Source organism: Phlebotomus papatasi, chromosome 2, assembly GCF_024763615.1.
Source record: "Phlebotomus papatasi isolate M1 chromosome 2, Ppap_2.1, whole genome shotgun sequence".
NCBI lineage: Eukaryota > Metazoa > Arthropoda > Insecta > Diptera > Psychodidae > Phlebotomus > Phlebotomus papatasi.
Window position 1 is genome coordinate 98,134,231 of NC_077223.1, and position 16,428 is coordinate 98,150,658.

The 16,428-nt window shown below is 36.2% G+C and overlaps 1 protein-coding gene across 2 annotated transcripts in view; it reads left to right on the forward strand.

The window, feature by feature from the left end:
• LOC129800328 (uridine-cytidine kinase-like 1) overlaps positions 1-16,428 on the forward strand; it is a 33,160-nt gene that overhangs the window by 9,152 nt on the left and 7,580 nt on the right. For both annotated transcript variants that reach the window (XM_055844643.1, XM_055844644.1), the window contains exon 2: positions 14,545-15,006. In XM_055844643.1, the coding sequence (XP_055700618.1) occupies positions 14,545-15,006 (462 nt within the window). The remainder of the gene's footprint in view (positions 1-14,544; positions 15,007-16,428) is intronic.

The window sequence follows — 16,428 nt, forward strand, 5'->3', positions numbered from 1 at the left end:
GAATAATAATCTCTTCAAGGTAGTAACTCGAAGATTTTAGCTTATTATTTGCAAACAATATTTAAATTGCTCTCTGACGTAAATGATTTTTTTTCTTAAATTTCCTGAGTGCAAAAAGAAATGTTAACTTTATGTGTTTAAAATTTAAATCGATTGTGATTTTCTGAGAGATTGATCAATCTGGGTAAAAATATTTTTAGCCACGCCCACTACTGAAATTAAGTTACGCGGAACGAGTAGAATAACGGCGATCCCACTAAGGATAAGCGGTTGAAAATGATTCAGATTCTTACAACAAAATAAATTTTCATGGTTATAATTTAGCCTTTATTATAGCTCTGGCACACCTTTTAGATCAGGAAAATTTCATGTAAAGCAAAATTCATATCCCGTTTTCTTTCTCCAACGATTTGCATGTGTCTATTCAATTATTTTGAACTCTTCTTCTTCTTTTAAACATCACACCAAATTAAATTTAGTTCAATGCAATTTTGAGTGCGAAAGAATGAGATAGACATATGCAAAACATTTGAGAAAGAGATGATTTTGATTTCATGAAATTTTTCCGATCTAAAAGTTGTACCGGAGACTTAATAAATTAAATCATTTTTTCATAAAAAATTGGTATAAACAATAATTAATATATTTAACTGATTAGTCATTATTTTGGGTCATTTGGCCATCAGTTCAGTACCCGTAGATGTACAACACAAATATTTGTCCGTTTTTTTTTATATTTGAAATTCAAAATATAAAAAACACTGAGGACAGAAATTCAAATAAGTGTGACAAAATAAATTGGCGTAGTATATTGCCAATTTTCGCTTTCTTCAATTTTTACGACAAATTTTGCTATTTTTGTGGTTTCAAATTTATGTTTTATACATTGAGTTTTTTGGAGGCGTAACCAATATTTCAGGGTTTTAGAATAACTACTAGTTTCTTATATGAGAAAGTGCCCATGCTTCGCACTATCCCAAGCTTCATAATGACTCAATTTTTCCGAGGGTAAATTAAGCTAATTCAAAACCTGCTCCAAATGGAAATTTTTCGCTACTCCAAATGGAAACGTCATTGTTTCCACGATAAATTCAGTACTAAATTATTATATTTATATATTTTCTATACCACAGTTTCATTATTTAGTTAATTTTGATCCAAATAAAGCGAAAATCCATTCATATTCAAAATTTTTCATTTTCTAATTTCTCTGAAAAATTAGAAATGTACCTTTTCACCATCGAATTTTTCATAGATCGACTATGTTTTCCAATGCAAAAACAAAATTAAGTGACTGTTGTTTATGCGTTTTGTTCAACATTTATCTCATATTTCTGGATAATTTTAGTTAAATTAAGTGCTACTCTTTATTGTTAAGGGTCCGTGAAATTTTCAAATGAAATAATTACCTATTTCGTGAAAAAAAGGGTGTCAATGAGGACACAAAGGAGGATGCAAATTACCTGTAAAAGGCAGATGGTTAAGCCCGATGTCCACTTTAAACTATCCAGGCCTCAGAAAACCTCTTAAAATATGATATGTACCTGTAAAAGGCAGATGGTTAAGCCCGATGTCCACTTTAAACTATCCAGGCCTCAGAAAACCTCTTAAAATATGATATGTACCTGTAAATGTATTCAGGTGTTAAAAAGGGAACTTCAGAGCCGTAAATCCGGCTAGAAGCGATCGCGAAACCACAATCTCTGGAGACCTCCGGAAGGCAGAGTGAGGTTATGATGAAGCGGCAACGTGATTCTCAGGAACAAAGACGAAGAAAATTGCCCTTAAGATGCACCTTTTTTGTGATTCACAGTTTTCTCAACACAATGAGACACCTGTTTTTTTCATGCAAACTATTTTTTAATTTACGAAAAGCAAAGATTTTATTTTTTATAACACTGATCGCACTAAATTTATCATGAAGTCACTGACGGAAAAAGAGGAAGCCACTCTCTTTTTCCCCTCTTTTATACCCCTTTGGCAGTCGATAGTCCCGCCCGGTGCCACACACGCACACAAAGAGAAGACGTCAAAAAACATCGCCACCCGACTGACCTGGTGGCGGTAACATCCTCCCCCCACAATTGATGTCCGTAGGACTCAATTAGGACGAAGGTGATAATCCTTCTTCAGGCAATTTGGAGAGTTTGTGAATGGAACGCTTATAAACGCCTCTCGAGGTTTGCACAGTGACCACTCTGACTCTTCCGTCCTGTCCCGGATGAATTTCAATAATCCTTCCAAGTGGCCATGAAAGGGGCGGGGCGTTGTCTTCGTATATTGTGACGATATCTCCTATCTTGAGATTAGGAGATTCAGCAAACCACTTATTCCTCTTTTGAAGTGCTGTGAGATAGTCACGTTTCCACATCTTTGCAAAAGATTCAACTATTTTCTGACAATGTTGCCAGGAGTCCAAGCGACCAGATGCTAGATGAAGGTGACAAGGTGAGGGCAAATCCATCAAAGGGCGGCCAACAAGGAAATGGCCAGGTGTGAGAGCCTGAGGATCTGAAGGATCATTGGAAATCTCAGTAATTGGGCGACTGTTTAGTGTGCCCTCAATTTGTGCGGTGATTGTGCACAGATCCTCAAACGATAGTTTCTCATTTGCCACCACTCTACGAAAGTGGTACTTAAATGACTTAATAGCAGCCTCCCAAAGGCCTCCACAATGGGGTGATCTAGGGGGCTGGAAATGCCATTTTACTTGCAATTGAGATGTGGCATTAACTATCTCTCTTTGTGAAGTTTCCAGATTTAATAATTCTTGAATTTCGCGGTTGGCCCCTACAAAGTTAGTGGCATTGTCCGAGTACACATCTGAAGGAATGGATCTACGTGCCACAAACCGTCTAAAACAAGCCATGAAAGCACTGGTTGAGAGATCGCTGACAACCTCACAATGCACCGCACGAGTAGCAAGACAAATAAATACACATATATATGTCTTTGTAAGTGTCTGAGATCTACGTTGACCTCGGCGAATCAGAACAGGTCCCGCGAAGTCAATTCCAGTAGCCTTAAAGGGTATTGGCGCACTTATGCGGTGAACTGGCAAGTCTCCCATCCTTTGAGACAGTAGATTAGGGCTCACTCTCCAACATCGAAAACACCTTCGAACGATATCACGACTTATATTACGGCCGCATAAGATCCAAAATCTCTGTCTCAACGAAGACAGGAGAAGTTGGGGACCCGCGTGGTGCAGTCTTAAATGTTCAGATTTAGCGATGAGATGGGCGAGCTTTCCCTTTGGAACCAATATTGGATGACGTGTTGAATATGCCTCGTGTGATTGATCAATTCGCCCGCCGACCCTAAGAATACCGTCGTCGTCGAAGAAGGGACAAAGTTGACGAATGTGTGTGAATTTTTTCTTCGATATCAGAGTGCCCTCCCGTACAGCTTTGCATATTTCACCCATCTGGTTCTCTTGCTCCCACTTCAATATAATCATTTCGGCATGAAGGATTTCTGAGGGGGCGATGGGACCAGAAATGGAGTGGAGCTTATTGGAACGGGAAAAGAAACGGCGAGATATTGCTACCAACCGCGTTACTTCGTTGAAATCTGACGAATTATCAATACATTGCGCGATAAATGAGCCTTTATGCGGATAACTTTCAGCTGTGATGCCACAATAAGTATCATCCTTTAAATTTGAATACATAGGCACGAATGGCGCGGGCCAATCGGATTTTGTTTGATTTAAAAAAGGTGGGCCACACCACCATTGATCGAGACTTCCGAGAGTTTGGGGTTTAGTCCCTCGAGACAAAATGTCCGCAGGATTTAGATCACCAGGCACATGGCGCCAAGCAGATTGCATCGTTCTCTCTTGAATCTCAGAGATCCTATGGGATACAAAGGTATCAAATCTTTCTGTAGTGGCATTTATTTGACTAAGAACGATTTGGGAATCTGTCCAGCAATGATAAGAAGAAACGGAGAATATTGACAGCATTTTATGCAACAGACGTACGCCAAGAACTGCTCCACATAATTCAAGTCTCGGAATTGTAAGAGTCTTAATAGGGGCTATTCGTGATTTGGCAATTAAAAGTCGCGAGAATCTTTCACCCTTTGGATTTTGTGTCACGTAATAAATAACTGCTCCGTAAGCATAACTGCTACTATCAGTGAAGAGATGTAGTTCCGAAATGGAGATTGTGTCGAAGGTAGAAATCCACCGAGGAACGGATATAGATTTGACTGTAGACAGGTCGGAAAAGAAGTCTTGAAACTCTATTTCGATGCTTAGAGGTAGAGCTTGATCCCACTCTAAATTTAATTTCCACAGCGTTTGAATCAATATTTTTCCGTGAACAATGACAGGGCCTATGAGTCCTAAGGGATCAAATAAAGAAGCAATCATAGAGAAGCATGTTCTTTTGGTATAGTGTGGTGGATTGATTGGGACGAAGTCATATGTGAAAGAATCAGAAGCAACACTCCATTTCATACCAAGAGCCTTAGTATGAAGATCGGGGAGAGGAACTGAGTTGAATGACTGATTTAGCGAGTTAGAGTCAGGAGTTAGTTCAGTGCAATTGGAATTCCATTTTGCTAGGGTAAGACCGGCAGTTTTCATGACCTTAATTAATTCATCCTGGGTGGAATAGGCTTCAGGAAGCGACGAGAATGACGCCAGACAATCGTCCACGTAAAAACTCTCGAGAATGGTTTTGGCTGCACAAGGATACTTGTCGCCTTCCTCCAATGCCAGCTGGTTCAGAGAACGAGTCGCCAAAAATGGCGAGGAAGCGACTCCGAAGCACACTCCCTTTAAACGAAAATGTTGTAACTCTTCCTCAGAGTTGAAGCGCCAAATGATTCTTTGATAATTACGATGAGGTTCGTGAAGCAGAAATTGGGGATACATTTTTGACACGTCACATGAAAAGGCAAATTTCCCCATACGGAAACGGAGCAAGATGCTAATTAAGTCTGGTTGCACTATTGGACCGACTTTCAATGTGTCATTAAGACTGAGGCCGGAAGATGATTTTGAACTTGCGTTATATACAATGCGGAGTTTCGTTGAAATAGAGGATTCCTTTACAACACCATGGTGCGGAAGATAATATGATTTATTATTCAACTCATGTACAGGCACGGATTCGAGAAACCCCAATTCCAAGTATTCGGAAATATTGTCAGAATATTGCTTCTTGAGTAAGGGATCCTTATCAAGTTTGCGCTCAAGACGCAAGAATTGAGAAATTGCATTGGTTTTGTTGTCCGCAAGTCGCTGGAGATTATTCCGAAAGGGGAGATGGACAACAAAACGCCCGTCTATATTCCGTGTGGTGGAAATACGATATAGGTCTTCGACTTCCTGCTGCTCGGTGGATAAGGGTACTTGGTTAGGAATTGTTTCCATCTCCCAAAATGTCCGCAATGTCTTATCGATGGAGGATAGCGTTGTAATATTACATATTGAACAATCTTCAGTAACAGCAGACGATGCTGTCTTGTGTTCTCCCATGAGAATCCATCCAAAGGATGAGGACTTTAGTTTCGGGAAATCAGGTCCCAAATGATAGGACTTATCCTTCTCAATTTTTGCGAAAACTCCGGCACCTATTAATAAATCGATAGGTTGTTGGACGTGCCACGAGGGATCAGCAAGTGGTAAGTTAGTTGGAAGTGGTATCTCCTTAGGATTGACAATCCAATTAGGGAGATTTCCAGTAATTTTGGGAACAATCTTGCAGCACATTTCGTGAAAATCTCCACCAAAACGAGGTGCAATGCAAATTTGGGTCTTGTAATTTCCGATAGTGCGTCGATCCGTCACTCCACCGATCTCAAATTTTGAGGAAAATTTAGATAATTTTAATTTTTGGCTTAAGGAGGCGGTAATAAGATTTGATTGGGAGCAATTATCTACCACTGCTCTGCATAGGTGTTCCTCTCCATTTGAATCAAGAATTTTGACTATTACTGTACCCAAAAATATTTTGGGATTTTCATGTGGTGAAATTGATGTGAGGGTAACAGTATCTGATGAAGAATTGTTTTCGGATTTGGATGCATCTTGTGCCGAATCAGAGATGGAAGACGATTCAGTCGAAATGTGACTTTGAGTGACTTGTGTTAGATTGGTAGCTGACGTGGAATTTGAATTCTGTGAGTTGACAAAGGAGTTCCCTGGTTGTGATACAGGGGCAAATGAGTCGTGTAATAGAGAATTGTGCTTTGAGTTGCACTTAAAACAGCCTCGCGCTGGGCAATCCTTGGTAAGATGTGTTTGAGTAATGCAATTTCTGCAAAGACCATTATCCCGCACTATAGTTAGTCTATCAAATGGAGAGAGTTGCTTAAATTTATCGCATTGGTAAAGCTTGTGACTGTTCAATTGGCAACAGACACAGGTTCCTGAATCACCTGAGGAGACCAAAAGAGACGTTTTGGTCTGTGGAGGGTTTGATTTGGGATTATTTGGTTTAGAATTCGAGGTAGGCTGAGTGCAAGTTTCAAGCTCTCTAATTCTATCAATGAGAAATTCAGTAAAGTCATCGAAGCTTGGAATTTTTCCTTTGCACTGTCGTGCCCATAATCTCCGTGACTCTGGATCCAACTTATCTTTGAGAATGAAGATGACCCAATGCTCACCACCCGTGAGCGAAAATGATTTTAAAGATCTCAGCACTGAGTTCATAGTGGCATGCATATAGCTTAGAGATTCATGGGACTCAGTGAGAATTGATGGAATTGATAGGAGTCGTTGAATGTTAGCATTGACAATGCTGTATGAATCCCCATAGCGCTTGAGGAGTGATTGCCAAGTTGGGTCATAATTATCTTCAGAAATTATTATGTTTTCAACATTTTTAAGGGCTTCTCCCGATAGGGAAGATACTAAATAATGCATCTTTTGTACCTTGGTCAATTTAGGTTCATTGTGAACAAGACTTGTGAACAAATCTTTAAAGGTAGTCCAAGAGCATATGTCTCCCGAGAATATGGGAATGGAAATTGATTGCAGGCGAGGAGCTGATATATTAGAGGGCGAATGTTGACTGAGATTTTGGACAAGAGACGAGAGCTGTGAAATTATTTCATTGGTTGCTAGAGCTTGATTAAGCTGATTGGAGACTTGAATATTTGTAGAAGTTTGCGACTCGAGAAATTTAGAGAAAAGAAGCCGTAGATCAGAGTCAATTGATGGAGGAATGGATGACATGGTTGATGCTTGTTTCACGGAGTCATCAACCAACCCTTGCTCCACCGACTCGATTAATTGCTCAAGTTTGCTTTTAGTTTGCTTGGCCTTATTAAATTCCGCTTGCCACTCGATAGGATTGAAAAACTCCAATTCAGAAGGGTTTGCTTGCATTTGTTCAAGAGATGTAATAATTGAATCCACTGTGGCCAAATTGTCGTTCAAGGTTTCCAAACAAACGGTAGAATTTAATTGCTCTAACGGTGTAGAATTTGCATGATCAAAAATAACACAAAGAGTGGCTCTTAACGAATCGAAATCTTTAAAGGATTTTACGGGCATTGTGAATCACGTAGGAAATATCGCGAATATATTAAATGTTTCAATGCAATTTATATGATATAAATGTACAAGATCTCGCAAGGAAATGTTGGATGGGAATGCCGATTATATTTTATGGTTGCGCAATAGCAGAGGGATCAATTAGAAAGGCTGTACTTACGATTTTGCAATGTAATGTTTGATGTCTGAGGTCAGCAAGCAGCAGTTATAAGAGGCCTTCTAGTAATGTTCAGGAGGGCAGAGATGATTATATTGCACTTTCCCTTCGTGAAATGAATGCAGAACGTCCTGGTTCCCTGGACAAAATCTTCCACGTTGGGTCTCGAAGGACCATATGTCAATGAGGACACAAAGGAGGATGCAAATTACCTGTAAAAGGCAGATGGTTAAGCCCGATGTCCACTTTAAACTATCCAGGCCTCAGAAAACCTCTTAAAATATGATATGTACCTGTAAAAGGCAGATGGTTAAGCCCGATGTCCACTTTAAACTATCCAGGCCTCAGAAAACCTCTTAAAATATGATATGTACCTGTAAATGTATTCAGGTGTTAAAAAGGGAACTTCAGAGCCGTAAATCCGGCTCGAAGGACCATATGTCAATGAGGACACAAAGGAGGATGCAAATTACCTGTAAAAGGCAGATGGTTAAGCCCGATGTCCACTTTAAACTATCCAGGCCTCAGAAAACCTCTTAAAATATGATATGTACCTGTAAAAGGCAGATGGTTAAGCCCGATGTCCACTTTAAACTATCCAGGCCTCAGAAAACCTCTTAAAATATGATATGTACCTGTAAATGTATTCAGGTGTTAAAAAGGGAACTTCAGAGCCGTAAATCCGGCTAGAAGCGATCGCGAAACCACAATCTCTGGAGACCTCCGGAAGGCAGAGTGAGGTTATGATGAAGCGGCAACGTGATTCTCAGGAACAAAGACGAAGAAAATTGCCCTTAAGATGCACCTTTTTTGTGATTCACAGTTTTCTCAACACAATGAGACACCTGTTTTTTTCATGCAAACTATTTTTTAATTTACGAAAAGCAAAGATTTTATTTTTTATAACACTGATCGCACTAAATTTATCATGAAGTCACTGACGGAAAAAGAGGAAGCCACTCTCTTTTTCCCCTCTTTTATACCCCTTTGGCAGTCGATAGTCCCGCCCGGTGCCACACACGCACACAAAGAGAAGACGTCAAAAAACATCGCCACCCGACTGACCTGGTGGCGGTAACAAAGGGTTTTCTGAAGTGTCTGCAAATGCTTCAAAAGGAAACCCCGGAAATATAAATCGTTTTTTTTTTGAGAGATTTTCTTATTGTTTTACATGGGAAAAGAGAAAAAACCAGGAATAAGAACAAATCCTGCACTCAGGAGCAACTCAACAAGGTTTTAGAAGCCTTTCGTCGCGGTTTCACTTACACTGTTTGTCTCCAATTAGAAACTTTCCCTTGTCTCCATTTGGATTAATTTGTTTCCAATAGAAGCATTTTACGCTCGCGTATTTTTTTTTTTTTTGCATTTAAGAAGTTTTCAAATTATATCTAAAGAATTTTCACTAAACAGTAACATTCTAGAAGAGTCAAGAAGCAAATTTATGTATAATTCTCTTCAGAAAAAATATGTACTTAATGTGTTGAATCTTCTGTCGAAGTTCAAGAGTCTGTAAATGATTGTGAATTAGGACATTTACCCGTTTCTGAATAACTGTGACACCATAATATATTTTAAAATCAGACACTTTCCCGTTTGTGCTATTAATCACATTTATTGAAAAACATAGAAAAAAAATTAGTGATTATGAATCTTGGGGCCGTGCAAAGCATGGGCACTTTCCCATACTGCGAAAAATAGAGCAGTGTAAACTTTATTTTATAAAGTTTTTCTAGTGGGAATGACCTAAAGTTATTTGGTTATGAAAATCTAACACTAAATAAATACATTTTTTAGAAAAAAGAAATTGAAAATTATGTTAAAAATACTCTTGCTTCATTTATCGTTTACGAATTCACATTCACAATCGTTTCGTAAATTACTCAAAAGATCGCCCAAAAGTAATACGATTGATTTACGTATAAAAATTACTTATTGGTTTATTACCAGTTTATAACCAAATGAAACGGGTTTAGTCTTGTCAAAAATTCCAGAACCTTTCCAACAAGTCCAAGCATGACCCCGATTAATTGAGAAATACGCTCTGTAGAGCCATTTTGATTCTGACCTTGAAAAACCGTTATCAGGAATGATCAAATAATATTTGCGTATAATAAGACGAAATTTCCGCCTGGCGAAATCTCCAAAAATATAGTTTGGGAGAGAGGGGAGGGGATAATGAGTAGCATATTAACGGTAGTTGGGTCGACTTATGGGGAGTCCCCCGATTTTTCCTAGTCGCTATCTCTAACCGTTTGGCCTCCAGGCGTGCGGAAAAAAACGTTACGTAATTTCTCAGAAATCGTCTGAAACGTGGAAATGTGTTGAAAAAGTAGTCCCCAAAAGGTGGAAAGTATAAATTTTGAAGGGTGAAAAATCCTGATATTATAATTATAATACTCTCTCTGTGGAGTTCGCGCTGTAAAAACATTTGAGATCATTCCAATTCCAAGAATGTTTAATTACTTTACCATGTTGAGTTATCGTCGATTCAGAGACAATTTATATTATAATTTTAGTAAAAAGAGGTTGTAAAAAAGCTTTTATCAAAACACGTATTTCAGTATCGTCAGTAATTGAAGCAGAAGAGGAAGTACGCATAGTAAATGTATTAAACGTGTAAAGTAAATTGACGCCATTCGTCACATTATTTATCTGTTGATATATTTACTTTTCCTCAGAAATGAAAAAAAATACTTGATATTTTGGCAATTATTTGATGGTACATAAAAAAGCAAACTTATCAAGCCAAAAGCTATTAATAGAATCAAAACCATAATTTGAAATTCATTTATGGGAAAATATTGATATGTTCAAAATGGATTGAATTATGCAAAGTTTGCTCTTAACATTGACCCTTATCAATTTTAGCTGAGTTATTTATTTATTATTTTGAGTCAAATTTTAGTGGTGTTAGTTGGCAAATTTTTTATAGAGTGGAATTGTGGTTTATGGTTGGATTTAGCGTACATTTACCCGCAATTTTAATATTTTATGCTCAAATGAAACGAATTAAGTTGATTTCGGATATATTTAGGACAAGGATGGTTCTTTTTTAACAAAATTTACTTTTTTTTCCTATACTAACAAATGATTCTCAGATTTTTTTTTTAAAAAAGCAAATGGGCGGTAAAAAATCGAATTTGGTAAACAAAAAAAAATTGGTCAGCAATGGTTTTGTTTTAGCGGTTCTGCCTTACCTTTTAAAGCATGTTGCTTTGCATATTTTTATCTCACTCTTTAGCACTCTTCTTCTTTTTTGAACGTCAGCATATTCTTCAAAATAGTTCAATTTTTATTTGAGTGCATAAACAAAACATTTGAGAAAGAAAGGAATCCGAATTTTGATTTCATGAAATTTTCCTGATTTAAAAAGTATACTGGATGCAAAACAACAAATTTGGCCAATAATATTCTATCACACCTTTTAGATCGCGAAAATTTATTTTGGGAAATCAAAATTTCTCTTCAATTGAATTTCACTAAAATATAAATTTAAATTCAATTTATATTTTAGTACGAAGGAAAAGAAATGAAAATGAAATAATGCAATATATTTAATTCAGAATGAGATCAAAATTTTGATTTTATAAAATTTTCGTGATGTGAAAAGTGTGAATGAGCGGCATAAAATTTTAAATTTTGATTAGTTAAAAATCTAAGTTTTATTTTAATGATTTCAATGAATTTAATTAATACCTAAGACAGTTGCAAGTTAAATGACAACACATCTATTGATTTTCTACCAAGACTTAGGAGGTGTAGCTACATTGAAAACATTATTTCTTCACATAATTCTGAAATAATTTGGACGTAGTCATAATTTAATTTTGCTTCACGATTGTTTTGTTTATCTAAATTATGGTATGTCAAAGCTAAGCTATAATAATGTAATTTAGCTCGACAAACCAATTGCAATACTTAATTACATTATGGTATATCGGGTATACAGTGGAGGAAATTTGAATAGGTATTTTTTGAAAGGTGGTGGTGTGGGCGAGGGGTTGGTCCAACAAACCTAGTTTTATTATGCCAAGTAAAGGTCTGCCCAAGGATCATTTTTATCATAGTGACCCGCACTCACTCTCGTGCGTGCGTGAACACCAGTCGATAATTCGATTTTTTGGTACAAATAGGGGGGAAATTTGAATAGGTATTTTTATTTTTTAATATTACTGGAACCGTTCTTTTATAAGAAATTGTTTATATTGACAATAAAATGATCAAATCTGTCTTTTCCTTCAAATTAAAGCCTTCAACAGTAAGAAAATTTTATTTAATAACTAGAATTTTTGATTGATAGAGGCCATAAGATTTTAAATAATAAAATCGTTCTAATAAAGGGTTTTAAAAAGCTTGGCTTAACAATACTTGCTATTACGTAGAGGATGAGTAATTCAGGAAACATTATTTGCCAATTCGTCAATAAAAAGGACTGCTAGGGACGAAAATAAGGTACTTTTAATGGTAATACCATGTTTTATAGTAAGGATTTAGCACGAATTTCTTATAAAACAGTGAGTTTTACTTATTAAACTTTTCAGATACATGTAGAATATTGAAGTACCAATTACTACACGTCGTATCTGACCAATCCTGATGGCTACAATCTGCCTAGATTACACAAAACCTTTGAAGAAACCACCATTTAATAAGCATAATTTTGAGGGTCGATTGGAATTCAAAGAGAAATGAATTTCTATCACAAGATTTGGCGGAATGTTATAAATTAAAGTTTTTACCAATAGAAAAAATAATATTTCGTCAGTTTTCATCCAGAGAAATTCATTTTTATTGAATACCAATCGAGCGACAAAAAGCTGTTTCTTTACTGGTAGTTTCTTAAGAGATTTTGTCAACTGTAGGTAGATTGTAGCCATCAGGATTCCTCGGATGCGACGTGTAGTGATTGGTATTTGAATATCCTATCTGTATTTCAGAAGTTTGTAACGTAAAAGTCACAGCTTTGCAAAAAGTTTGTACCAAATCCTTATCAAATAACATGGTAATACCTATGAAAGTACCTTATTTTCGTCCCTAGGAGTCCTTTTTATTGACGAATTGGCAAGTATTGTTAAGCCAAGCTCCTTAAAGCCCTTTATTAGAACGATTTTATTATTTAAAATCTTATGGCCTCTATCAATCAAAAATTCTAGTTATTAAATAAAATTTTCTTACTGTTGAAGGCTTTAATTTGAAGGAAAAGACTAATTTGATCATTTTATTATCAATATAAACAATTTCTTATTAAAGAACGGTTCCAGTAATATTAAAAAATAAAAATACCTATTCAAATTTCCCCCTATTTGTACCATAAATTCGAATTATCGACTGGTGTTCACGCACGCACGAGAGTGAGTGCGGGTCACTATGATAAAAATGATCCTTGGGCAGACCTTTACTTGGCATAATAAAACTAGGTTTGTTGGACCAACCCCACACCCACACCACCCCCTTTGAAAAAATACCTATTTAAATTTCCTCCACTGTATCTAATTCTTTTTAAAAATAGGGAAAAATCCCCATTTTCAAAGCTGCCCCAATTCAGAGGTGCCGAATTTCTCCACTCAAAATTTAGTACTGATCAAATTTTATTTTTGCTGACTAAATTTAAGTTTTCTCTGCTAATTGTGCTAATTGTTTTAATTTTTAAACAATCACTAAAACAATAAAAACAATAACTGTGAAGAGTTTGGCATTTGGGAACTTGGTCTTTGACATTTCGTCGGTTGCGTCTACCTCTGTCGTATCTGTATTTCTTTTGTGTCAGCATTTCACGCAAGAGGGGACGTCTATATTGTAGCTTGCACCGAATGCATATACAAAAAAAAATTGCAGGTACGACAGAGGTAGACTCAACCGACGATTTCCTCTCTGGTTACAAATATTTAGGGAAAGGAAATTTAGTCCTAAGATAAAAAATTTAAATACAAAGTTTCCTTAAACGTAATTTTTTTTAATAAAAAATTACTAAAAATTTTAAGATTAATGCACCAACAATTATACACTTTGTGTAAGATTGGCACAATGATATAAAGGACTAAATCGCATCAAAAAACAAACTGTAAAAAAGGGAGACCACAAGTCTAGAAATTCTTCCAAAAGTTTCCACTTTATGGCCATATCCAAGTTTATCAATAATTTTTAGACAATTGATGTGAGATGCATAATTAAACTTGGTTTTGTTTAAAGATAACAAGATATTCAGGTGAAAGCAATATATATTCTTGAGAATGTAAAGGACTGTGTTAATTTTTAGAAAAATTGACGGATTCTTATTAGACCATCTTCAGACTAGAGGTTTTAGCCCAGTTTCCGAGGGTCTCAAAACCTTAAACAGCAATCGATTTGATTGATTTTTCAAAATGTAATAGGTCCTTTGCCTTTAATAATCCAATCCTAAGTAACAATTTTCCAAAAAAAAAATCTTGACTTATAAGAATATTAGAAAAGTTAAGCCATATGGCTAAACCTTAGGTCTGAAGCCCGTATTAGTCATTGGCGACAATAAAAAATAATTTTAATTTTTACCAATCGTTTGAAGATTGCGCATGACAAAGCGATTAACTTTGTTATTATTTTATAAGGGGAAAATTAAATATTTCCTTAAAAATGCTATGATTATCTCTGGCCATTATCTACGCCACCACTCTATAGCTTTAGCCGGATCAAATTTATCTTCCGACTGATTGTTGCTAAATTGATTTTTTATTTTGTAAAACGAAGAAAATCAAATGTTTTTTTTTGCCTTTCTTTGTGTGATTTTAAATCGCCTGTACGCGTGTTTATTTGAAACCCGTTCATTGACACTTTTCATGCAAAACTGCGCGAGACGATTTATTTTTATATAGAAAGAAATAACTCCTGCGCCTTTCAGTGATGTGGCAGATCGAAATGAATGCGGAGATTCTGTGTTTCCGGACACACCGGGCAGTGCAAATGGCACAGGAGAGAATGGCTTAATAGACTATTGCTGCCCGGCATCACCAACAACGGTGCCCCATCAGTCATGGAAGGGGTCTCAGACGCGTTCACCGCGTCCCAGACGCCAACGTACTACATCCATGAATCAGACGACGACAATCAGCTCGTCAGAGTCCATTATACGCTCACACAATCGCACCATTTACACAGCCGGCCGGCCGCCATGGTACAATTTTGCGGGGCAACAAGTGGAACCATTCGTGATTGGAATCTGTGGCGGATCGGCATCAGGAAAGACAACAGTGGCACAGAAAATAATCGAGAGTCTCGATGTACCATGGGTCACTCTGCTCTCAATGGACTGCTTCTATAAGATTCTCAATAAGAATCAGCATGAATTAGCAGAGATCAACGAGTAAGTCCAAATTGGATTTTCTTTTATAAAAAAGTGTTGATTTTTATTTTGAATTAGCTATTAAAGTTTTTTTCTCTGCTTTATTCTTTTATTTTTCTTGAAAAGATATAATTGCAAATATTGTTTTTGATTTTCAAGATTTATAATTTAATCGACGTTTTATCAATTCTTGTCATGATGTTTTTTTTTTTTTGTCAGAGCCTTATTAAATTAATGAGCAAATTGAAGGAGACCTGAAAAAAAATGTTTGTTGATTATAAGTCATTTTATCCCTCAAAATCTTTACAACATTGCTTTATTAATGTTTCCTATGGCACTAATAAGTAAATAAAAGTAAATAAATAAATAAGCTTTAAAGAAAAAGACGATGGCAAAATGTCTCATAAATTGCAAAATAAATTTAGTGTCAAAACATATTTGGAGTAAATACACTGAGAAAAAAACGGGGTTCGATTACCTTCTTTTCCTCATAACTTTAACACTTAGGTGTAAAATATATCTACATTTTTTAATGTTAATTTTACACCTTTTTAAGTGTAAAATTAACATGAGAAAGGGTAACTTTAACCCCTAATACACCTAAAAAGCATAATATTTACACCGATTTTGGATCAATACTGCAGGGTAAAATAAACATTTCCGGAAAGTCGGGATTTTCGGATTTCTCTCAGTGTATACTTAATTGAATTTCGGTTAAAAATGAGCTGTCGGTTCATAACCGATTCATTACCAATTCATAACCGATTTGAATCTATTCAGACTGTCAGAAATTCCAAGGATTTTCAACGAGTCCAACGGTTGACAAATACGCTTTATAGATCCTCTTTAATATTTGACCTTAAAAAACTTACTATTTTCGATCAGGCAAATTTCATAAAGATAAAATTCACATCCCTTTCTTAAAAGTTTTGTATACAGATACAGTAGACTCTTCGATATCCGGCTGACTGGGGGACAAAATGACATTATGTTTTTTGAATGATCAACGGTTTTTCTATTTTGTGCAGTGTGAATTTATTTTCTGTCTGACAAAGAAAAAGAGAATTTTCTTTATGGTATGCTTATGTTTCATTTTTTATCACAATTATGTATTAAAAACTTCGATACAATGTTAATAATACTTTAATTTACTCTGGACAAACTTCATGTTTAGTGAAAATAATTTTGAATATATCAACCGCCAGTGTTTGGCAGCTGTCACCCGGATAACGAAGTGCCGGATAACGAAGAGTTGAGTGTATGTATATTCCACTCTTTCGTACTCTTCTTCTTCTTCTTTTGAATGTCACACCAAATTAAATTTAATTCAGAGTCTAATTTTGAGACCGAAAGAATGGGATAGACTTATGCAAATCTTTTAAGAAAGGAAAAGCATGAGAATGAGCATTTGTACGGTTTGGCTCTTGAGGTTGATTACCAACG